The sequence below is a fragment of the Brassica oleracea genome, chromosome C1, assembly GCF_000695525.1.
Source record: "Brassica oleracea var. oleracea cultivar TO1000 chromosome C1, BOL, whole genome shotgun sequence".
Lineage (NCBI taxonomy): Eukaryota > Viridiplantae > Streptophyta > Magnoliopsida > Brassicales > Brassicaceae > Brassica > Brassica oleracea.
The window spans coordinates 24,486,540-24,511,177 of record NC_027748.1 but is presented as its reverse complement, the minus strand read 5'-3'; the positions used below and the strand labels follow the sequence as shown (position 1 = coordinate 24,511,177).

The following is a 24,638-nucleotide window of genomic DNA, read 5'->3' as shown; positions in this document are numbered from 1 at the left end:
TACAATAAGAGTAAAATTAAATTATTTAAATATATAATGCAAATATTTAAATTGACTTTTAAATTTTAAAAATAGCAATTTAAATCAAATTAGATTACATATCGGTCACTCATTCGTTCAACTGGTTAGCTTCGGGGTTTTAGATGTTTTTTGCGGGTTTTTAAATATAAGATAATTTTAAAAACCATACCCAAATTACATATCGGATCATTGGACTAGTTCGACCGCTAGTCCATTAAGTATAAAAACGCTGATTCAAATGAAAACATTGTTTACAAAAATATATAAATTTCAAATTAACTAAACATGTGTAATATTGTTAGTGAAATTTTCATCACAAAATATCTCATGTTTTGGAAGCGCGGTTCAAAATCTAATTAATCTTATTTCTGATATGAGTAACTGATAATTAGATCACTTTTTATTATTTTTATTTCATATTCGTAATAGTGCAAAAAGAAAGTTCGTCTTCAATCCAACAAAAACAAATTTGTATTGTAAAAATAATTGAATTGGCGTTTGATTGCTCAAGAGGACCACATCAATCTACATGGAGACCAAAATATATATGCAATAGATATAGGATTCTATGATAGAAAGTTAGGACATGAAGAAAAAAACACAAACTTTTATACAGAGGATAAGAGTATGCCAATATCTTCTTGTAAATGTGACAAAGGAGGATGTGACCTAGAGTATAGCAACTATATATAAGGATGCATTTTTCTCTAAATTATTCAGATAATAAAGTGAAGACTATAACCAGAAGCTAAATAATATTTTTAGCATTTATATATCAAACTTAGATAATGATTTTCTTATAAGAACTGTGACGGAGAGAATCAGATTCGGAGACCGCAATCATAGGAAAATGCGTGATAGTAATTTTTCACGCCTTGACCAACCCTTCCCATCATTCTGTCTCTCTCCGCATTTCTCGTTCACTCTTATCTCTCTTTTTCTTTGTCTTTTAAATTCTGGGTGTTTAGGTCGAGATACCTAAATAATATCTTAGGAAACTAAAACCGACGAATAGTTAAATTGTGAATTTTCTAAATGAGAAATAAACCATTGTCTATTTCATGTAATCAAGCATATGATAACTTAGTTTATAGGATTGTTTTACCCCAAATTCTTCTTTAATTTTATCACTAGGATATTTAACTGTGGTTTCTTTTTATTTTGCTGCATCATAAATTATCATCATACCCTACAAAACATAGAACGTGATTAAGACAAATGACAAATCCGACCTTTTCTTTAAGGTAAAGTTTTCATACTGGTCTAGTCCCGTTAGTATAGATAGAGGGAAAATGCGTTACAAACAAACTTACAAAAATGTAGAGACATAAGTAGCAAAACGGTGAAGAGAGAGAGAGACAGAGTCTAAAAGAAAACGGGCGGAAAGACAAGAGTGAAGCTGTCGGGTCGGGTCGGGTCGAAGAAGCTGTAAAGCACGCTCGGCCGGAGGAAGATGGATATGAGTCATATGACCTACGCATGAATGAATCACCATCCATTTCAACAACTTCTCTCGTTTTTAGTCGCTTTCATGCCCAAAACAAAGAAGAGAGAGAGAGCAGAGAGGTGTAGTTTGTGTTGTGCCATAAGGGACGATATGTCCCATTTGTATTGGAGCCGTCCTTTTGTTGTCAGTTATTCTGGTCCGGACCAGTCGCCGTCCTTTTGTTGTCGGTTATTCTGGTCCGGACCAGTCCTTTCAAATCATACCCACTGACACCCCTCTTTTATTCCCTCACTCTTTCTTCTTGTCTTTTTTTCTTCCTTAATCCTCTCTGATTTCTGATTCCTGATTCTAATTATATCACAACCTTTGATCTGAGGGTGTTCTTGTCTTTTCGATGTGCATCAAAGAGGGCTAGTTTCTTCCTTTTATTGATCACGCCGTGTTTATCTGCGACAAACGGTCGCTTGAGCCCAACGGTCCAATGTTTTTTTACTCAGTTACCATAAATAAACAAGTAAACATTATTCTCTTTCCCTTTTAAAAATATCCTTTTAGAAAATATTTTTTAGTAAAAAGATTTCATTTGTTCTTTTTTACTTTGATAAACCACAGTTGATATCAATCTTAGATTAACTCTTCCATTAAATCGGAACAAGGTCACCGATCTTGGTATAAGGTCGTAGCTATAATAACGGTTTAAATTTTATTATCCAAGAGAATTTCGATAAACTATGTAAATCAGCTAGTTGGTTACATACGCAAAGAGCTAATGTTCGGAGATAAAGGGTTGTTTCCTTTTGGACAAGTGTGACAACACTGCTATACTCCTGAGACAAAAATATCTGCAAATTAACAACTAATTATATCAATAAACCAAGAACCATATAGCATCAATTGGTTGTACTGCACTTGAACTACGGTCCAATGTTTACGGCCTAGAAATACATGAAATCAAACCACATGAATTGAACTACGGCCTAGAATGGCTACATTTTTAAAATCAGCAAAATGTAAAGGAAAACGACTATATCATGTTTTTAGGGGTAATATAACCAAAGAAACAAATAGAAACAAGGAATAAATCTCACATTCTCAGAACAGAAATTACAAATTTTCACAAGAAAAATATTTTTTAAAAAGGAGATTATTAAAGGTCACGAAGGTGGAAGAGATAGATTATTAAAGGTCACGAAGGTGGAAGAGATTAAAGGGAGTAACGTATTTGGAGTCTCCGTTGAGTAATTTGTCAGCGATGATGAGATTAGCAGCTTCGCTAGGATGGTACGGGTCCCAAAACACATGCTTTGACCGGTCCGTACAAAGGCTTGAGGTTGGTCCACATGGCAATATCCCGGCCAATCTCCCTCCCGTCCCACAGCACGCCTCACTTGATGTCTTAAACCCTATTATCATTTTTTCATAATAACTATTTTAAAATTAATTCAAGGAAATGTGTCTATATACACAGTAAAAAAATAACCTAATTAAAACTCAACCTAAAAACAAAGCCAAAACCACGATAAAATATCCCTACTAAAAGTAGTAATTTGAATTCCTGATATATATATATATATATATACATATACTACCCAAATTATTACTTCATTTCAAAACTGCACCGAGGATAATATCAAATATTAAAAAAGAGAAAATGACTAGGATACCATTAAAAAAGTTTTTTTCACAAATATAGTTTATAAGAATAAAAATGATCAAAATATCACTTAATGTTTTATCAAAAGAGATAAATATACATTTATATTCCAATGGTAAATTAATTTAGACATTAGGGTTTAGAGTCAAGGGATGGAGTTTAGGATTTAGGGTTTAGAGTTTAGAGTTTAAAGTTTAGGGTTTAGGGTTTAGAGTTTAGGGGTAGAGTTTAGGGTTTAGAGTTAAGAGGCGGGGTTTAGGGTTTAGGATTTAGGGTTTAGAGTTTAGAGTTTAGGGTTTAGGGTTTAGAGTTTAGGGTTTAGAGTTGGGGAATGGGGTTTTGGGATAAGATTTCAAATTTTGAAAAATAAAAAAATATTAAATTTTTCAAAAGATAAAATGTTATTTTGGTTATTTTAGTTTTTGAAAGCTATTTTGTGACTTAAACTTAGAAATGTGCTATTTTGGAGATTTGCCGTCATAGAAATTTACAATTTGATAGAAAACCACAAAATAGAAAAATACGACGATAACGTGAATTGCAAAAATGGTAAAATACTATTTTTGGAGTAAAAGAACCGAAACATCCAAGTGTGCACTCGCTGTTTAAAAACCCATGGGCCACTAATATCCATACCGTATTCTTTGTAGTTGACAATAAGGTCCATAACTAGATCATAGACGTTTGCATACACGAAGTGTGCGTCTTTTAGACTATCTTTCAGTTCCACCATCAAGAGATCTTTGAGACGAGCATTGTACTGAAGAGCCAACTTGTTTGCCAAATCAACACATTGTTTATCCTTTAGCTGACTGATTGATTTCTGGTACGGTATACATCCGATTGGAGCTACATTCCCGACCACAAATTTACGAGCGTCCAATGCATATAATCTCTAAATTTTTATCCCAAAAACATATTCTAATTAGCACCAATAACGATTAGAATTACTTTTTTTAAATCTATCTAACATACCTTGAGTTGATCACGAAGATGGCTAATCATGTCCTCAACAAAAGCTTCAGGAGTTTGTGTTAATCTCGCTTGAGCCGCAACAAAAGGGACTAAATAGTTGTTGAGAAAATCGTTTGAGCCAATTACTATGGAGAATAAAGATTTCTTTATGTAATCTCTGGCCTTATCTTCACCCAAAAGCTTATCAAATTGCTTCCTTGTAATACTAAAGTAATCAATTTGTATATCCATTCCTAACCGATTAACCTACAAAATCGTAATTTGAACCGTTAGGTTTAGGTATATACAAAAATCTACTGCATGTCTATGTACACAGTCAAGCAAATAATTTGAGTTGAAAAACATTTTTAAACACATATTTATAAAATTAATCTAACCGGTTTTAAAGTAAACTTTTCTGGCCAATCAAACAGTTGTCACACGTAATATACGATAAATACGTGTGCGTGAAGGCTAAAAGACTTACAAATACACTTCCAGTAGCATTGAGAATTCCACCACCACCTGATGCGTAATTCACACCATTTAACAATGCTTCACCATTTGCATTTGGTGCTAGATATGGAACTGCATAATTGGGTTGCCCTAGCTTTTCTCCTACAGACAACAAAACATAGTTAAAACAAAGGCATTAGCATAATCATTACAAAAATGAGAATGATTTATATATTCCGAAATTATGGTTTTCCTAAATTACCAACGATGTCAGCTATAGTGCGACCGTTAGTAAACCGGCCGGTTGGATTCCCACGAGATGGTTTGAAATCGATTCCATTAGGAGGACTATTGGCTCTAGACAGTGTTTGCAAGTAATTGTTGTTCCCTGCGTCCACTAGCGAATCGCCAAAAACGAAGGACGCGGCTAAGGCGTTTTGATCTCCTGCAGTAACTACTCTTCTTGATCCAAAGAAGAACAATATGAAGAAAGGGACGAAGACACTAGTTTTGTTCATTGTCATGAAATGGTTTCCGAAGTTCTGACTTTTGTGTGTTTTGGTGTTCTTTGACAAAGAAGAGTTTATATAGATAACTCTTCTGACTGGTTAAGAAGGTAGGAGAAGCAACCTTTATGTGTTCGGTTTAGAACTGGGTTGTTTAACAAACAAAAAGCTTTCTTCATGGTCAACATGTTCCCAAATTTTAAAATTTTTATTACATAATATACAGAAAGTTAGGACACCAAATATTTGTTGTGGTTTATGGTTTGGAAAGTTTGAAAATCGAAGACCATTGTTTTGGTATCTACTCTTAGCTCTATTACATCGCCATGCTTCTATAATTATGATTATTATCACGACTTATTATTTTAAAAATCTTAGCTGGAATATAAAATAGAAAATACGAAAAGTCTCGTATGGGCTTTATCATTATTGGGCTTAGAGAGCAGATGTATATATCATCCAAAAGCAATATCTCATCTATACAGTGACGGTTTGAACAGAAAATAATCTTGATTTGCATTACACACCACTCGAGTACACATGAACCATTCGGTTCCAATCACGACGTTCTTCTTGCTTCTTCCTATGCTCGCTCAACACTGAACACTTACTGTAACACCCGTCTCTTTCTCTCTCGAGAACGGCATGCTACTAACCGGAAAATACCAAATTAAACCGATTTATAAAACCGAATAAAATGTAAAAACTTTTAATTAAATAACTTCCAAATAAAACAAGTTAATAATTTAAAACCAAATACATTAAATCGAAAAGTAATTAAAACCGAAATAAAATACAACGATCCTAAGACACCAATCCGTCCACATATCCAACTACTCGTCATGTTCACCTGCAAGGGGAAGAAAGAGGGGGTGAGTAATAGGGAAGTTACTCCGTGAGGTATGAGATGATAAACCGCAAACCACTGACTTAGTACATAGCACTACGACCATGTAGGCCTATCTATAACATGAAACAAACATAGTGTCTAGTACACCACATAAAACATCCAATGCGCTGATAGTACATACTACTCTATGAACCTCGCATTTCCTCATAAGGATATATGTATATCTCCAGGCGTACAGTAGTCCATCTCTGCACTCCCACAATCTGCGCGTCGGGGACTGATACAAGCGTCTTTGTACCCCCGCAATCTCACTGCTCGTCGGCGGCTTACACAAACGTCTTTGTGCCCCCGCAATCACACTGCTCGTCGGCGGCTTACACAAACGTCTTTGTGCCCCCGCAATCACACTGCTCGTCGGCGGCTTACACAAACGTCTTTGTGCCCCCGCAATCACACTGCTCGTCTTTAACATCACTCATTTCAATCATCAGTTGAAACCTCTATTATCCTATTTCCGGTTTAACAATCAATAATAACAATAAACAAACAAGACTCAAACATACTAAATTCACAGAGACGAATCATGTTTCGAAACTAAACTTCGCATAATAGTAGTACTAAACTAGCTCGGGGTTTAATGGGATAGCCCTCACCTCAGTCACTGGCTGGAATGATCGACGGAAGATGGTCAATAAAAAAACCCGCCGGAAGCTCATCCAGAAATCCCGCAGGAAGCTCACCCAGAAATCTCGCCGGAAGCTCACCCGGAAATCCCACCGGAAAAATTCACTAGTGACTGGTCGTCGGATAATTCAACAACAATTCGTCATGCTCAAAGAAATACTTTGACTTGATGAGAATAAAGAGAAATGGTGAAATTTCTTATATAGAAGAAGGAAAAGGAGGTAGATTTTCTAAACTTCCAATGTGGGACAAAATAAAAAGAGAGAATTGGACTTTAATTTTAATAAAAACAAAAAAGCTCCACAAAAAAAAATCAGGGTCGTTACACTTACCATGTTAAGCCTCTACGTTCCAATACTCTACCCAGGACCGGCTTAACATAACCGGAGGCCCTTGGGCGACAAAATTTATAGGACCCTATAATTAGTTAGTTTTTTTTTTTTTTTTTAAGTTTTTCTTGATTTAGTTTTTTTTTTTTTTTTAAGTTTTTCTTGAATTTTTTTTAGCTCACACAAAAAAGGCATTACCGTGTTAAGCCTCTACGTTCCAATACTCTACCCTCTTTTCATAGGACATCTGCACAACCACCTAGTATTTGATAAAAGGGAAATAGGATCGTATAACCATGAAAAATGGTAATTCACAAAGTAGCTATTTAACCTAATGTTTCTATACGCACTGTTACAATTACATATTAATACGCTAATACCCCTAAAACATCACCGGCCCAACCTGCTGCTATAATTAAATAAATATTTTAAGAAAAATCCCTACAAAAATAATTTGTGTCTCACCATCGTTCACATCTTTCTGTGTTAACTTATGTGGTAAATTTGTAGCAGTCGAAAAGTCTCCAACACCGAATTCCTCCAAGCCTTGACTCTGCATGCAATCGACAGAGTTTCCATCTCCTTCGTCCTCCATTGTCATCTCCTTCATCCTCCATTGTCACTTGTTTTCGGCGTTAGGGGTCTCCGTTAGGGTTTAAGCGGCGGTTAGTAGCACACCCTTTCTACCGAACTTCTCCAACTCGATTCTTCTCAGATCTCTGAAACTCCCATAAGTTCTCTTTGTTTTCCATTGATTCTCTTCACCGTCTTCTCATGCCTGCTTATTTTCTTTCAATTTGGGGCTCTCTCAGAATTAGGGTACATAAGGAGTTGTATATAAATGGAATAGTACAGATGTCTGTCCACATAGTATAGTAATTGTGAGATTGTTGATGAAATTTTCTATGTTGATGGCGAAGAATTGTAGAGTTTCAAAGACTCTTATGGTGAGAGATAAGACTTGTGCAGTGGCGATCACTTCTATCTCTACAATCGAAACCAATGTATTTATTTATGCATATAGAATAGAAATGTAAAACAATATGTATTTTCATATTTTGTAAAATGATATATTTTGATACTATACTATTTTATCATGTTCCATTCTATTTGACGGTTACTAAAAAGTGATATATTTTGTTTATAAATATAGTTTGTAATTTTCTTAAGTTCTCGCTGTGGCTACATGTTTTTGAATCTGTAAAAAACATACTATGATCTACATTGTATAATTTAATATTACATATATAAAATTATGTATTTTTTAGATTTTGATACGTGGGTTTAGGGTTTATATTTGGGTTAGGGTTTAGTGATTAGAGTTTAGGGTTTAGTATTTAAAAGGTGAGATGGTATGGTTAGGGTCATCATTAACTTCTTTCCATGCAATTATATACATTTTATAATTTTACCAATATGTATTGTGTTATTTATTCTATTCCATTATATTTGGGTTTAGGGTTTAGTCAATACAACTTGTCTGTATGAGATCTTTTATGCATAATCTATTTGAAATAGAATATGAAAAATTATATGTTCAAACTATTCTATTTGAGATGAAATCGATTGACAAACTATTCTACTAGAAATGAAATTGCATAATCTGTACCGAATGCATTATCGTTCTTCATCATTGTAATGTTCGAAATATAAAAAGTTCATTTCTATATAAAATACAATGGATTACTCTCTTATAACCATGTTTCCAGAGGTTATCATTTGAAAAGCATTGAGTACTTACAACACATATATCTTGGCCTGTAATACGTGAACTGTGCTATTTATCTATATGGAATAGCAATTTCAATAACATCAAATATCCATTACGTGTACGTATGTTCTGTTACACAGACAAATATTATTCCCTAATGTCGATGCATATTCTTTCATTGTATGTGTTAAATATATCTGATGTACGCCTTCAGTACAGTTCTGTGATTGTTAATAAGTCACAAAAAAACAACCAAGTCATTTACTTTAGATAATTCAACTGGAAACTTGTTGCTGGAAAGGGTATTATAACCGGTTAGATTGAGTGCAAAAAACCTGACATTTAATTATGTCAAAATCATGGCTATTTACTTAATTTGACACTCATGGCTATCTCGCCAATAAGCCCTTAATAAAATTAGTAGCATATTATTATTGTGTTGCTCGAAAAAAAAAAAAAGAGTAAATGGCATAATTAGTAACTTCTGAAAACTACATGTAGTCCTATTGCCTAGGACGAAAACGGCAAAGAGAAGCTTCATCGCCGTCACGTGTCTGCAAGGGTTAGTTCCCGTGAGTCCGTGGCGTAGTCTTTGTCCTCTTGCTTTCCCGCTCTGCAAGATAAGAGGATCTTTTCACTCATCAACCGTTTGGTTCTCGTCGAACATCTTCCAACGCGTCAATGGAGGAATCGTAGTAGCAGCATCTGTTTGACTTGAATTCGTCGCATGACGTTCCTTTGCAATTTCGTCCGACGGAGACTCCGTACTCTGTTGCGAACTTTTTCTCGGGAAGATCCTGATCTCCAGGTCAAATTAGGTTTTACTGATACTCTCCTCACGTTAAGTAACTTCCGATTCGATGTCCCTCAGCTTAATCAGCTCCTCGATGGATCTAGTTTCTCATTCGAAGGCTTTACCGTCGACTACCTGTTTATTCGCTTCTCCGTGTGGTCAGGTCCGGCAATTCAGATCGAAATTCGCGGTGTACATGTCAAATTGACGGCTAGGTAACTTGATTCCGTGGCTCAATTGTTGATTTCGTCTAGTTTGGTTTCAATGTCTATAGCTGATTAGGGTTTATCGGTTCTGCGTGTAGAGGGACGGAGGAAGGAAGCTCAGGTAGGATGCAAGCGTCACGTGAGACTGTAGCGAATGAGATAAAGAAACTTCTGTCGTCTATTGATCCCGAGGTACTTGCTTTTTCCCCAGTTCTTGATTCTTGGGATTGGTGTAATTGTAACTATTGTATGTGGTTTGCAGGGATGCTTCTTACATGAAATCTTGGGAAGAATGCTGGACGGCACTTCTCATAGAAGTAAGCTGAAGACTTCTTTCTCGAATCTTGCTCTCAGGCACTTCCGTATTCAGATACATGGTATTAATGTTCAAGTCTGTTTCCCGGGTTTGAATGACTTGGGTTGTGTTCTTGAAATCAACGAGCTGAGGAGTGATTCTGAGGATTCTGGGAACCTTAGTTTATTGAGGACTTCAGCTGCTGCAGTTTTATTCCCTTTGAGCCGTAGTTCCTTGACACTGAGTGGCCACGGTTTCAAGATTGCATACAAGCGGAACAATGATACCTGTGACCTTTGTGCATTTGACAGTCTTGTTGTTCTGATTACGCTGCATAATCTTCAAATTACTGATCTGATCGTCCGTGTTCCAGAGTTAAGCTTCTCGTTTAGACCCACCGATCTTCCGGTTTTAATGGGATTGTCGAAGTTATCATCCAAAGATGGCAATTCTGTCAGAAGTGGGCGTTATCTTTGGAAAGTAGCTGCTCGCAGAAGTGGCTTGATGATCTCGCCTCACACTAGCTCGTTCCAGAATTTAGTTAGTGCTGTTATCCTCTGGATGCGATACGTGAATGCTTATGAGTATTTGTTATCTTTAGCTGGGTACTCTAGGAAAATGCCAGAAAAATCATCACTCTGGAAAGTTTCAGAAAACAAAAGGCAGTTTGTGGCTGCAAGACGTAAATGGGATATGATATGTGATATTGAGAAAGAGCTCCCTGCTGAAGCAATCGCACGGGCGCGGAGAGTAGCCCGATACAGAACTTGCCTGAATTCTCAGAATGCTAATGATGATTATGAAGAAACTTCCTTATATGGCCACTTCAGTTTTTTGTGTCAGATCACCTGGGGTTTAGCTTATATCTGGAGACTTATTAGTAGAGCATTCTGGTCTATAGCCTGCTTTCTCTCGTTAAAGAAATTGTCGACCCAAGAACTACAAACTGATGGGAACAACGAAGATGATTCCGAGCGGGTATCTCTTGAGTTTCATGCAGTTGTCAATCTTGGGAGACTTTCTATCACATTTTATCCAGAGAAAATGATTTCAGGTTCGATGTCATCAAAAGATAGTGCTGAACACTTGGACTCAAATGTTGTCATTCTTTGCCTTTCAGTTGATGAGTTTTTGGTAATGCATACTGCTGACTGTCTTAATCAGTGGTCGTCTGCTTCCTGTGGGAAACTGAAGATTGAGTCTTCTAGTTTTATAAAAACCAGTCGTTTCATGAGATCTACAAAAGATCCCAGTACTTCTACGGAAAGAAATAAGAAGCATATGCGTGAAGATGTGAAAACTATCCTAGAGATGGACCCAGCACAGCCAATCCTACTTTCCAAAACAGATAACAATAATAGCAATGATCGACAGGAAGGCATTCTGCATCTGCAAAATCTTCTGAGAGAAATGTGGTCGAACTGGAACATCAAATGCTTGAAGTTGGATAGAAGTACTTTCAAAGTTTCTGATAACCCTTGTGTACTCGTTGATACTAAAAGCTGCTTGGCATATGAGGATGCTGGTAACCAAGATTTTGGAATCTGGAAATGCGGCATGTTGCTGGGGAAGTTCGATATTGTTTTAGATTATCCATCGTTGTTTTCAATGGCTCTGCTAATTTGGCAGACACAACAGTGTCAAAGCTTATTTGTAGACGGAATTACTGGTGGTGTTAATCCTGAAATGGCTAGTTCTGACGAATATGGGATCTATAGAAGAATTATTGAACTGTCTTTGCATAAAGTTCATCCAGAGAGACAGATTCAGGTTGGCATAATTGTTGGTGGTCCACAGGTCAAATTGCTGGTGGAGAAGGCTGAAGAAGTGGATTGTTTAACTGGGCAGAAAGATCTTCTTTTATTTGATATCCATGATCTTGAGTTTGTGGTCTGGCCGACTTCAAAATCTGACGTGATGCCGATGTTTCAAGGGCCTGACAGCACAAGATCAGATAGGCCTTCGCTTCAGGAGCTGGGGCTAAGTGATACTTTGATTCCAAGTTCTGGAAAATATGTTTCTCAGGGACGGAATTCTCTGTCCTCACACCTAGGGTTTTCTGGTTTTGATTGTTCTTTCTGCAAAATGGCAGAGAAGAAGTGGAGACAATTTTTTGTATTGAGACCCGTAACTATCTGCTTTTCATCCTTAAGGTGTGTGGGGTTCTTCTTATATCAAATTACTCTCTTTTAGTCATTGATAAACTTTTTTTTTCCTTTTATTGCTACATATCTGCTAGAGTAAGCTAAACATTGTTTTTATCTTCTTGCTTGATACATGTTTTACTTGTCATGTCATATGAGATTTGTTTAATAACGTCATTTAGCGCTGAAGATTGGTACTAAGTTGCATATCATCCCCAAATTATAGGACTGAGCTTAGGTGCTTCATTGAACTAGTGAGTGTATGTCCATAAGATATTTCAATCTCGGTGATGCTATATCAAAGAAAAGAGGGTCTTACCCCGGGTTATCTTGCTCTATGTGGCAGCTAATTATCCGTTTCCTCTTTCCATGAGTTTTTGTATTTATATCCTTTTATGTGATATATTTTATTTTCCTGCTCAGAATCTCTTATCATATAACATGACTTCATTATGCAATCAAGCATTGTAAATTGGTAGCAGGCATCATTTACATTATGCAATTCCATCTGAATCTGAGAGAACTGCAATGTATTGCAGAGAGCATGTTTATTCCTTTAGCGAAGCTATTATCCATTTCTCAACTGGTTTGGATGTGTTGGTGCTGGGACTGACTATTGTATCAAAAGCAGATGACCTAAGTGCTTACTTTCAGGTAAGAGAGGCTTTCTTGGAAGTTTTTACTTTTCACGTCTTTAATCTGCAAAATATATAGAAAATTAGTTTCCTACCGCAGGAGTTTGTATTTGTTTTGGTAGCATATAAGGCTCAGATGCTTGGAAGCATTATTATCATATCCCTTTTTAAACGTGTGCCTTCTGTCCGTGCTTACTTAATGCCATAGCCCATGGGGTTAATCTTTGTCAGTAGTATAATTTGATAAAAGCGCTTTTTAGTAATGTACTCTTCTAAGTTCTAACCCAAGTTATTAATTTCTGGATATTGGTAAGAGATATTATAAAGAGGCCTAAAGAAACTTTATATATAATGAAAGACAGGATGCGGATTTTCTTTGTGGTTCGGCGTTCTGTCAGAAAAGATCCTTTTAGGCTTTTATAGCTTGGACATGATGCTCAAATACTTTTGAGTTCCTCAATCTAAATGCCTGTCCTTGTACTTGTTCGGTGTAAAATTCCGAGCTTACCATCTGAATAGCTTCAAGATCTTACTTTACCTTTTAGATTGTTAAAAAGTGCATGCAAGTAAGTTTTGTTGTTTTTACCAGATGCTTCTGAGCTTAGTTTCTGGGCTATCCCGTGGTTTGAGCGGCTCTAGCTCTGCGGGTCATTCACTGGGACAAGGGTATCTCAGGTCTGACGCAGTGCATGTGGAACATGAGATCGAGAAGACTTTTTGCAAAACTCTTTTTGCAGTGAAAGCGAGCATTAAGGTGAGGGCTCTAGATGTGATATTTGATGTTCCTGTAACAGAAAAATTTGAGAAGCCAACGGAGCTAGCAGATTCGATAATCTGGTCTTCTGTCCAGGAAGCATGCGCTGAACTATCTTGTGAAGAACAGGGGTTTTTGGTCAATCTTGATTTTTGTGAGCTCCAATCTACACTCTTCAGATATAGGGATAATATATGGAAGAGTTCTGGCAACTTTATCATAGAATCTTCACCTGTCAGGTCACATGATATCTTGTTTGAAGCATGTCTTTCTAGCTGCATATTGAGTGTGTGTATGGATTTCTCAAGCCGATCAGCTCGAGGGGTCGCCTGTCGTATGGCTGATGATTCTCCAGGAAACGCACCAACAGAAAATGAACCTACTACAAATAGAGTTCAGGCTGAAAGAGAAGTGGACCAGTTGGATTCTGCTTCAGACTCTGCACTGTCCAATTCAACCCGTTGGATACACATCGATTTAGCATTGACTAACTTACTTGTGGCGAGGTGCTCAACAAAACATGTCTTGGTTGAAATTCGTCGGTCAAGTAACTTCGTAACATCGGTCTCTATTGGGAGAAATTTTGAGTTAGTTTTCTGTAGAGTCAAGGTAAATATTAAACATTGCTCGCTTTATTTACATATGACTACCTCTATATGGTGCATGAAGTAACTTGCCATGTTGTTGGCAGGGTGGTCTTTTTGTCCTTGAACCAGAGGCCTTGATAGGGTTAATTCATGGTTTTTCCGCGTACCTTCATTTCATTTCAAGTAAGATGTCAGTGATTCAATCTTCTGCACTAGATTTTGAGCAAGTAAAAGCTGATACAGGTGGCAGTGAAGTTAATATTCCTTCTCAACAAGCAAATCGGTACCTCGTGGAGGCGTTTTCTATAGATGTCACCCAGTTTACTCTGGGTTTTGTCTGTGTTGATGAATATGGTAAGTTGTACTATCTTTATCCACTTATTTTATACTAAATTTCCAAAGAAATGACAATTTCTTGATTTTGCAGGAGGTATAAGGGAAATTGTTCTGGAGATCACTCTGCACAGTTCCCTTGATTCAACAGGCAGAGAACAAAAGTTTCTTTGTGAAGTTTCTCGCCTGTCAGTTCTTTCTAAGATTCTTGAGAGCGTGGAAAGGGACATAAATATTACACAAATTTCTTCTCCAGCATTTAGTGAATCTTCTTTTATATCTGGTGCTCCTCTTGAAACATCATTTCAGCAAAGGGATGTAATCAGTTCAGGTGATAGCACAAGTGTTTCAGGAGATTTTAATGGTCTTAGAGAATCTTCTATGAACAGCAATTTAGAGGAAGAGTTTCACTCTCGGTATAAAAACTATATTTTGGAAGACCTACGTGTCTCTGCATCTGTTAAGAAGCGAGAAATTACCGGTCACCAGTTTAGCCAGGCCTGGGAAGGCGGTTGTTCTGTTCTAGGATTTGATATAACCATTTCTCTGTCAGAATTGCAGGTATCATTCTTAGTGATATATTTATCAGATTTGGAATACATATGTAAACAGTTCTGAATTATTCCTTATGTACTAATACACCTGTTTGTTGGCCTATCATGCATGTGTTGGTACATCAGATGGTCCTTTCAATGCTTTCATCCTTTTCTGCGTTACCTGGAGGAGAAAATACTCCAGCTTCTTTAGAAAGGCCTTCATTCAATAGTGAACCTGAAAGAAGTTTTGAGTCTGTAGTTCCTGATGGTAAGTAGGTATATTAATGTTTGAGCCATTCATAAAAAAACTGGGTTCATTCTCCTAATGGAAAATTTATAAATGTTTAGGAGCGATTGTTGCTATTCAAGATATACACCAACATATGTTCTTCACAGTGGAAGATAGGGGTGACAAGTGTGTTGTGGCTGGTACCCTTCATTATTCTCTAGTCGGAGAAAGAGCTCTTTTCAGGGTATGTACATTATAATTTGAGAACAAGAAGACGTGGAATAATTAGCATTCTTTGTTTTTTAGAATAAAATCAGGCCTTTTTATTTGTTTCCCTGTCTTTTTTCAGTGAGATAATATCCCCTAGAAATTTTGAATTCATGTGCAGGTCACCTACCACCGCCATCAAGGATGGAATTCATCCGTCTTATGGTTCTCCTTGACATCTTTGTATGCCAAAAACAGTAAAGGAGAGCCATTACGGTTAAACTATCATTCAAGGTCAGATATTGTTAACGTCTCCGGACTTTATGACAATGCACCAACACTCTTTCAGGCTTCTGTTGGTGAATCCCAAAATTATAAGGGTGACATCGACTGGGAGACATACCGTAAATTGGTGAAAGATTCATTTTACCTCGTCAACAAGAAGGGTGATTCAGCTGTTGCATTTGTCGATGGTGTTCCAGAATTTGTCCGGAAGCCAGGAAATCCATTCAAGTTTAAAGTGTTTCGTGAAAGTTTGGCGACTCGTAATATTACATCAGTGGTACCTCCTGAGATCAATGATTCTGAAACGCAATCTGTGATGAACTCTTCTCCCCCTTCTATTACCGTTACAGTTGACGCCGTATCTCTGACCATTGTTCATGAACTTTCAGAAACAAGGGACAGATTTCCCCTGTTTCGTGGTTCAATCAATATGTCTCAGCTAACTTTACAAATCCTATCTTGTAAAGTCAGGGTTATGAGCACATCAAACGTTTTAGTGCTGTATTTTGATGCTCAGACAAACCAATGGTGAGAACTTCTCTTTCCCTGATCTCTTAAGATACGTATTTCTGTTTTATGCATCTTCCTCGCCTATGTAGAATTTCCTTGAGCAATGGTCAATGGTTTTTCTTTTCTTCTGGAATAGGCGGGAATTTATACATCCAGTTGAAGTTAGTGCTTTCTACCGTTCAACTTTTCAGACCCAGGATCTTGAAAATACTATTCACAAAGTACCTAGCCATGTTTACTGCAGAATTGGAAAGGTTCTCAAATACTGTTTCCATGAAGTTTTGGAGCTATATAATTCGTTATATATTTTTACCCTCGCATTTGCAGTTGGAAGTCTTTGTAACCGAGCTGTCATTGGATATGCTCCTTTTTATGCTTGGGAAACTGGAGGTTGCTGGTCCATTTTCTGTGAAAACCTCCGTTATTCTTTCCAATTGTTGCAAGGTTATCCTTTCCCTGATTACAGTCCACTGCTTTTGTAGTTTTTGTGGTTTTTTTCCTTGATTACACCTGTTATGTAGAGGAACCATGAAAAGAATTCATCTTTTTTCAGATAGAAAACCTTTCTGGCCTTGACCTCACATGCCGTTTCAATGAGAAACAGACTGCCACAGTTGGTAGAAAGCAAACTGCTTCGATTTTTCTGCGGTAACTACTTGGTCCCTGAATGCTTTATTTTATTCTGAAACAGTAAGATGCATGTGTTTATGCTTTGTAGTGAGAGCGGACAGTGTTTGGCATTCTCTTAACTAGATTGCTGAAATAACTTTTCCCAGTTTTCTGATTAGTGTAGTGCATACTTCTTTTTACACATAAGGCGCAGAAGAAAAGTACTAAATTAATCTTTTTGAACTAACTGAAAGTGGAGAAACACGTCCACTTCTGCTTTTAGATAACAAAGTGGATGGCAGATCCCTAATTGTATGTAATATCTTTCAAAGGCATTCAATGAACCATCAATCAGAAACTCCTCCAGTGGCTGCGGTCCAGCTATCTTCTGGAAATTTCGTAACTTCTTCTATCAACGTTTCTTTGTTAGAAGCCAGAACACTAGCCTGGAGAACTAGGATGGTATCACTCCAAGGTACTTTGATGCTTCTCACACCTATATGTTCATGGTTTCCCACCTGAATAAGCGTACGTTGCAGCAACTGCTGAACATTATATATGTTTTATAGATTCAAGGAGTCATCCTGGACCGTTTATTGTTGTTGATGTTAAGAAGGGATTTGAGGTATGTCTAAAGCTGATTCCCAAGGTTTTCTATAAAATGATTTAATAATTACTGCAGTTTTCCTTTATTTTTTTTGTATTTGACTACTACCTGTAGGATGGTTTATCGATCTCAGTTTCTCCTTTGACAAGGATTCATAATGAAACTAGTCTTCCGATGGAGATACGTTTCCAACGATCTAAGCAGAAGAAAGATGTTTTTGCTTCTGTACCTCTGAAGCCTGGTGGTTCAATTGATGATTCAGTGGCAGCATTTAACGCCATAAGCTTATCGGGAGATCTGAAGAAGGCATTGACATCTTTAGCTGTTGGTAGGATTTTTGTTTGTTTATACAATATTCATAACTTGAACTTTTAAGTAAGGTTGAAATGTCCGCTCATCACTATAGCTTATGCAACTAGGTTTCCCATTAATTTGCTTTTCTTCGTTTCTCTATAATTCTCTGCTTTTAGTTATGCAGGTGATATCAATTGTCTAGTTTCTCTTATAAGACCTGATGATTAACCACACTGATTGCTATTAGTGGCATCCTGATTGGTTTCATAAACTAAATGGCAGGTAATTTTTCACTCTCGTTCAGACCTAAATCTCTGGAAAAAGTTTCTGAGAGTGAGAAGTCACTGGCAAGTGAATGGTCTGAAGAGCTAGAAGGAGGGAAGGCGGTACGCCTAACAGGAATTTTTGATAAATTAAGTTATGGAGTTAAAAGGGCTTTAGCTATCAAATCAGTGAACGTCTCCTTGACTACTACATATTGCTCTGTCACATCTGAAAATCAGTCTGTCCACAAGGTGCATTTTCTGATCCACAGCATTGGGAGGGAAGTATCTATTATACGGCCTGATGCATCTTCTGATGTGTTTGGGAGACGGAATGCATGTATTGCATTGCGAGAGCAGAAGGAAATTTTTCTTTTGCCCACCGTGCAGGTGTCCAACTTCCTGTCCTCCGAAGCAGCCATTTTTTTGACAGAGACTGGTACTGCAGAAAAGTATGCGCTTCTTAGGGAACCTATATTTCTGCATCTAACATTGCTATCTTGCTCGCAGATCAGTTAACGTCGATGGAGAAGCACAGCATTGGCAAGCATGCGACAGTACAGAGCGGGAAAACAATGGATTTCTATGCTAATCCTGACATGATATACTTTAGAGTTACTCTCACTGCTACCCAAACGAGCTGCAAACCAGTCAACAGTGGTCAGTGGGTTAAGAAGTTACAGAAACAGAAAAATGATGCAGAATCTTTGGATGTTGGTCTTGATTTTGCTGGTGGGAAATACTTTGCTTCCTTGAGATTGTCGTTAGGAAAAAGAGGCGTACTGGAGGTCATGATTTTATCTTGAATTATGTTTCCATCCTGATTGCTTTTACTTTAAAATATATCTTTCTGGTTGGTGCAGGCAGCCGTTTTCACGCCGTACATTCTTAAAAACGACTCAGATTGCACCTTGTTTTTCTACCCCCCTGATCAAAAGCCTCTATCCGGGTACATGAAATCTAAAAGAAGATATCTTTTTACCTGGTGATGGCTATTTACATTTAAAGTAAAAAAATGCAGGGAAGATTTGGAGAAACTTGATCATATTGTACCCCCTGAGTTTGGATTGTATTTGCCCAAAAAGACAGAGGGGTCGTGGTTTGTAAGGTAGGCTATCCGTGCTCAGCATATAGTCATTTTACCCGATATCATTTTATAAACTACTTCAACACCTTGTTTGGCCAGATCTCGCAAGGTTAAGGTTATATTGGCTGATGGTCATGGGGCAACTGAAGCAGTGTTGGATTTGGATGCTTTATCAGGACTTACAGAAATTAGTTTGGGAACAAAAGATGACTCTGGAGTTCGATATATAACAAGGTTTGGGTTGTCAGTTAAATCAATCTCAAGTAAGATGTTTGTTCCATCGCGGATTGTGACTTTTGTTCCGAGACATCTTGTAATCAATGAATCGGAGGAGACCATCAACATCCGCCAACGCTATTTTCAGGTTCTTGTTGTGTCCCCTTTTATATATATTTTTGGCTTTCATCTCGGGAACATGATTTATTTACTTGTCTTTCTATCACTTTTGGTTTTCTTGGAAGGATGACTCTGTAGGCATAATCACCATCAAAAGTAAGCAGAGAGCAGCCTTACGATTGCAGGAGGAAACTACACTGAGAAAAGAACGTCATCTGTTCGAAAATTTTATCAGAAAGCACGGAAGTGACAATGCTAATCCTTTGACATTCATTCAGTTCCGGTTGACCAAGGCAGATTGGAGTTGGTCAGGCCCACTATGCATCACATCAATTGGATGTTTTTTCCTCAAGTTCAGAAAGCAGTCAGCTGAAACAGGCAGAGGCGCAATTGAATTCGCAACTGTAAATGTTACTGAAGAAGGATCAACTCTTGCTGTGCGCTTCCAAAAACCACCAAATACCCCACCACCATATCGAATTGAGAATTTCTTGTCTGCATCTCTCACTTACTACCAAAAGGTTGGTCACATCCTAATTAACGTCATCGCTACCTATGTGTCTTTTTTAAAATGGATGTACATCAATCAGTGTCCGTTGCTGAATTGCAGGATTCATCAGAGATTGAAGTACTTGGACCCGGAAATGGTGCTGATTATGCATGGGATGATATGACCCTTCCTCACAAGCTTGTAGTTATAGTAGATGGTAATAGTACACGTTATTAGCTTCCATAACGTCTTAAAATTGGCAGTATATTCCATGTTCAGTCATATGTATTTTTGATTGACCAAAAAGCTGATTTTTTTTTCAGGCATGATACCTCTGCGTGAAGTCAGCTTAGATAAGGTTCGTCCATGGAAACCGCTTTTCAAGGCAACTCAACACAGAAGCATAGCCTCCCACTTAATGTTGGAAAAGAAAGCCAAAGATCACAAAACGGCCTACGAGCAATTGAGTAGCATGCCGATGGTAAAGGTCGGATATGAAGTATATGCAGATGGTCTGACTCGAGTCATTCGCATTTGTGAAGTTTCAAAAAGCCATAAGGGAGACTCAGTATTCCGTTCACGTTCAAAAGTTCAATTCCGTATAACCCATTTAGGAATTCAGATACTTGAAAAAGTGAAGCAAGTAAGTTGGTCTTCTATCTCTCTCTCTTTTGCACCATCATATCTGTATTATGTAGCTATTCCTGCATTAGTTTTTGTCGACCTCCTTTGCCTCATATACTTGATTCTGTGTTCAAATGTTTATGCAGAATACAGAGGAGAAAACTGTCCTGTCATATTCTCCGATCCTAGTGGCAAGGCTAGATAATTTTGGTCTACAATCCATGTTTACTGACCAACAGAAATTTAACCAACTATGTATAGAGGTATACTTTTATGAAGTGCAAATAGGTTGGCGTGGTTTTCTGGTTGCAGAAATAAAACACGGCTTTTGTCTTTGGATACTGCAGGCTCTGAATGTTGATCACAAATGGGTAGGGGCACCCTTTGCAGCCATGCTTCGTCAGCATCATTCAGATTCCAGTGACGGAAATGGTTGTCTATTCAAATGTGTATTTGTTCTAGCATCGAGCGGATCCAGCGTCACACAAGTCAAGCACGCCTCAATAGTTTTGCAGGTATTAGGCGGTTACTGTGTCACTCCCTTCGAATTTCACCTTACCTTTTTCTCCCCACACTGTCTAAATCAATGAGTAGAAAATAGACAGCTAGAGTCAACTTCTGACTCTTCAAGTATTGACTATTTTAGAGCAATTCGATCCAAACATTTCCTGCTTGTGCTGTTGGATTTTTATATTCTGAATGTGTTATGTGCAGCCAGTCAATTTGAACCTAGACGAAGAGACTTTGATGAGAGTTGTGCCATTTTGGAGATCGTCTCTCAGTACAAATACGCAAAGTAGTCAATATTATTTTGACAATTTTGAAATTCACCCAATAAAGGTTTGTTCTAACAGTTGTTCTAACCGTCTTCTTTTCAATTATTGTATACTGTGTTTAAAAATACTACATCCGTTTCTCATCTTTTCGATTAGATAATTGCTAATTTTGTTCCTGGGAGTTCATACTCGAGCTATAATTCCGCTCAAGAAACTCTGAGGTCATTGCTGCATAGTGTTGTTAAGGTATGTGCATCAAAAAATTTCATCTCTTTTTATTTTTCCTTTTTGCGTGTGTTCACGTGTAAATCATTTTTTATGAGCTAATGCGTGTCCGGCACTTTGTTTTCTGTAGGTTCCACAGATAAAAAACATGGTTGTCGAGCTAAATGGTGTACTGGTCACTCATGCATTGATAACGGTTCGCGAGCTAGTTCTCCGATGTGTAAAACATTACTCATGGTATAATCCTTTGCTAGTATGTTAAAAAGTTCCTAAGTACACTTCCCTCTGTTTTCAGATACTATTAACTTGGATAACTGCTATTTAGGTATGCAATGAGAGCAATCTACATTGCAAAAGGCAGTCCATTACTTCCGCCAGCTTTCGCATCCATGTTTGATGATTTTGCATCTTCCTCTCTTGATGCCTTTTTTGATCCTTCTCGAGGCTTGGTGAACGTCCCTGGTTTGACAGTGGGTAAGATATGAGCATCTCTGGTATCAGTACCTTCATCTTTGGCTTCTATATGCATCATTTAAGGTGTAAATATACTTTGCTTATATCTGTTGTAGGCACCTTCAAACTCCTCAGCAAATTTATTGATAACAAAGGATTGTCAGGGACAAGACGTTACTTTGGTGATCTTGGGAAAACTGTACGTACCATATAATATATATAGATCATGAACTTCCCAGTTTATTTCTTCCATTAAATTTCTTATGAAACTACCATGTCGCAGCTAAGAACAGCAGGATCGAATGTCGTCTTCGCTGCTCTTACTGAAATCTCAAACTCTATTCTGAGGGGTGCAGAAATGAAAGGGCTTGATGGACTGGTGAGGACTTTTCTCCTTTCATACTGATGATCAGTTAGGCTGAAGTTCCATTAGCAATAGAGTCGTTTTTTTAATCATCTCTTTTTCTATCTTCTCCCAGGTTAGCGGTTTCCACCATGGAGTCCTAAAATTAGCGATGGAACCTTCGGTGATAGGAACAGCTTTGATGGAAGGTGGACCTGATAGAACAATCAAGCTTGATCGTAGTCCCGGTATTGATGAGGTGATGTCTCACGGCCTTTATCTTATACCACTTGGGACTAACGTTTTTATAATAGAAGGATTACACGGATTCCTGAACATGTAAAACTTAGAGAGAATAAGCTTCTCGTCATATCTACTAAGTTCTTAAAAATATTTAGAATCGTTGTCACACATTCTTGCGAGACTTAGTTAGTATGTATGCTCATGGTCATATTCACTCATTGCAGTTATACATCGAAGGATACCTTCAAGCTATGCTGGATACAATGTATAGACAGGAGTATCTCAGAGTCAAAGTCATTGATGATCAGGTAAAATTTCAAGAACTTAGATTTTGCTTTGCCATGATGCTATTTTCCTGACTGACCAAACATATATATATATATATATATATATATATATATACACTCACTTATAGGTTTTCCTGAAAAACCTGCCACCGAGCAACTCTCTGATAGATGAGATGATAGACCGAGTCAAAGATTTTCTGGAAAGCAGGGGTTTGCTCAAAGGAGATCCTTCAAGCTCTCGTCTTCGCCGCCGTCTCCATGGAGATAAGGTTTAAACTCATATCCCTTTGTACTCTTTCCTTTGATTGTTTGATGGATCTCTTGAGTAATATATGAACATTTGCTATGATCAGGAATGGAAGATCGGGCCAACAGTGATGACATTATGTGAACATCTCTTCGTAAGCTTTGCGATTCGCATGCTTAGACAGCAAGCCACTAAGTTCATATCCGGTCGTAGGCCAAAGAAAGAAGAAGAAGCAGAGGCTAGTGACACTGGTCCCAGTACTGCAATAGTACCGGTACTTGATGACAAAGAGAAAAAGAAGATGAAGTTTAGGTGGAAAGCTGGTATTGGTCAGTTCGTAGCTTCAGGCATCGTAGCTTACATCGACGGACGTCTGTGTAGACAGATTCCTAATCCAATAGCTCGTCGGATTGTAAGTGGGTTTCTGTTAAGTTTTCTTGACAAAAGCAATGACCAATAATATAATAATGGCTTCCTCAGTAAATATTATATCCTTACAGTGTAAAAGTAATAATGCTCTTTACATAATAAAAGAGTAATAATGTTCAAAATTAGAGTAAGAAATATGCCACATCATTCTTCTAGTTGCATCTGTCTAGTTTGATGTTTCTTTTTTATCTTCTCCACACAAGAAAAACGATAGCTATAAATTTACAAATTCCACGAGTAACTTTCAACCGAGAGGACATAAGTAACTCTTTGTAATAAGGTTTCTCTCTCCTTCCTCTGTTCTCTCTCTTTAATCTTTCACAGAAGATAGTGATGAGATGAAATCTTACGCCGGTTTCCTTTCCGGCTTGTACCCAGTCCGTCGAAAACCGTTTTATACCCAGTCCGTTGGGTTTTCGACTCTGAGAAGCGGTGGCTCTTTTAGCGCTGGCTTCGTCGGCTTCTGTTTCCGGGAGGCGGTGACTTCCTAAGCACCGTATTCGCCGGCTATCTTCGGGGTCTTTTCCCGCCGTTTGATCTGCGACTCTTGAGTCTCTCTGTCTCAGTTATGATGTGCCGCAGTCCACGGATCATTACATGGAACCAGTTCAGCATGGAGTTCAGGACGTTCTGAATATTTCAACCGAGGTTCATGTTTTTCACCGTACCAGACTTGACTTGGATCATGCCAGACTTGAGAAAGATCATGCCAGCCTTGAGAAAGATCATGCCAGAATTGACTTGGATCATGAGGTTTCACAAAATGATCGAGACTTCTCTCTTTTGGCTTGATTGGCTCATACTGCACGTACCGGCGACCGTACTGATGGACTGATCGACCCTTTTGATCAGTTCATGCACTTTGATCAGCCAAATCTCACTAAGGCAAGGATCTTTCACCTTTCTGAAGACATAGGACGCACTTGGTCCAGTCTGGTTCATGATCCGGACATGGTGGTTCATACGGACAGTCCCACATCCGTCGTTCTCCTTACCGCGGTTCAGGCTTCAGGATACAACGAATCTGGACAGAAGCCGAACAGTCACCTTGTCTAGTCTTATCTCTTTATTTTCGTATTAAAGACTAGATCTAGATCTAGATCTACTTTTTCATTTAATTCCTAGATCTACAAAACACTATAAATATGTAGTCCATTTCATCAATAAAATCAGTTCAGTTTTGGTTGTTTATTTTGTTT

At 37.8% G+C, this 24,638-nt stretch overlaps 2 protein-coding genes across 4 annotated transcripts; one reads left to right on the top strand and one right to left on the bottom strand.

Annotated features, from left to right (window-relative positions):
* Nucleotides 1–2,493: 2,493 nt before the first annotated feature.
* On the bottom strand, nucleotides 2,494–5,072 carry LOC106298816 (GDSL esterase/lipase At3g50400). The gene is made up of 5 exons (XM_013734955.1): nucleotides 4,795–5,072; nucleotides 4,564–4,694; nucleotides 4,098–4,343; nucleotides 3,759–4,017; nucleotides 2,494–2,871 (listed from the first exon to the last, which is right to left on the bottom strand). The coding sequence occupies exons 1-5, from the start codon at nucleotides 5,054–5,056 to the stop codon at nucleotides 2,648–2,650; spliced, it is 1,122 nt and encodes a 373-aa protein (XP_013590409.1). The 5' UTR covers nucleotides 5,057–5,072; the 3' UTR covers nucleotides 2,494–2,647.
* A 4,136-nt stretch (nucleotides 5,073–9,208) lies between these two features.
* On the top strand, nucleotides 9,209–23,564 carry LOC106311794. 3 transcript variants are annotated; one of them, XM_013749106.1, is made up of 37 exons: nucleotides 9,209–9,420; nucleotides 9,569–9,620; nucleotides 9,710–9,803; nucleotides 9,874–12,059; nucleotides 12,590–12,704; nucleotides 13,275–14,048; nucleotides 14,131–14,380; nucleotides 14,454–14,920; nucleotides 15,040–15,163; nucleotides 15,244–15,368; nucleotides 15,513–16,144; nucleotides 16,263–16,380; nucleotides 16,454–16,570; nucleotides 16,680–16,774; nucleotides 16,990–17,210; nucleotides 17,305–17,360; nucleotides 17,457–17,670; nucleotides 17,919–18,338; nucleotides 18,410–18,687; nucleotides 18,763–18,848; nucleotides 18,921–19,007; nucleotides 19,086–19,350; nucleotides 19,448–19,843; nucleotides 19,933–20,029; nucleotides 20,136–20,455; nucleotides 20,583–20,699; nucleotides 20,784–20,951; nucleotides 21,151–21,276; nucleotides 21,369–21,458; nucleotides 21,568–21,674; nucleotides 21,763–21,911; nucleotides 22,007–22,089; nucleotides 22,174–22,269; nucleotides 22,370–22,492; nucleotides 22,701–22,784; nucleotides 22,892–23,032; nucleotides 23,117–23,564. In XM_013749106.1, the coding sequence occupies exons 3-37, from the start codon at nucleotides 9,738–9,740 to the stop codon at nucleotides 23,468–23,470; spliced, it is 9,147 nt and encodes a 3,048-aa protein (XP_013604560.1). In that variant the 5' UTR covers nucleotides 9,209–9,420; nucleotides 9,569–9,620; nucleotides 9,710–9,737; the 3' UTR covers nucleotides 23,471–23,564. The 3 variants fall into 3 exon arrangements, with proteins under 3 accessions (XP_013604560.1, XP_013604552.1, XP_013604545.1); XM_013749098.1 differs by having other exon boundaries at nucleotides 9,209–9,620; nucleotides 17,068–17,210; XM_013749091.1 differs by having other exon boundaries at nucleotides 9,209–9,620.
* Nucleotides 23,565–24,638: the final 1,074 nt, after the last annotated feature.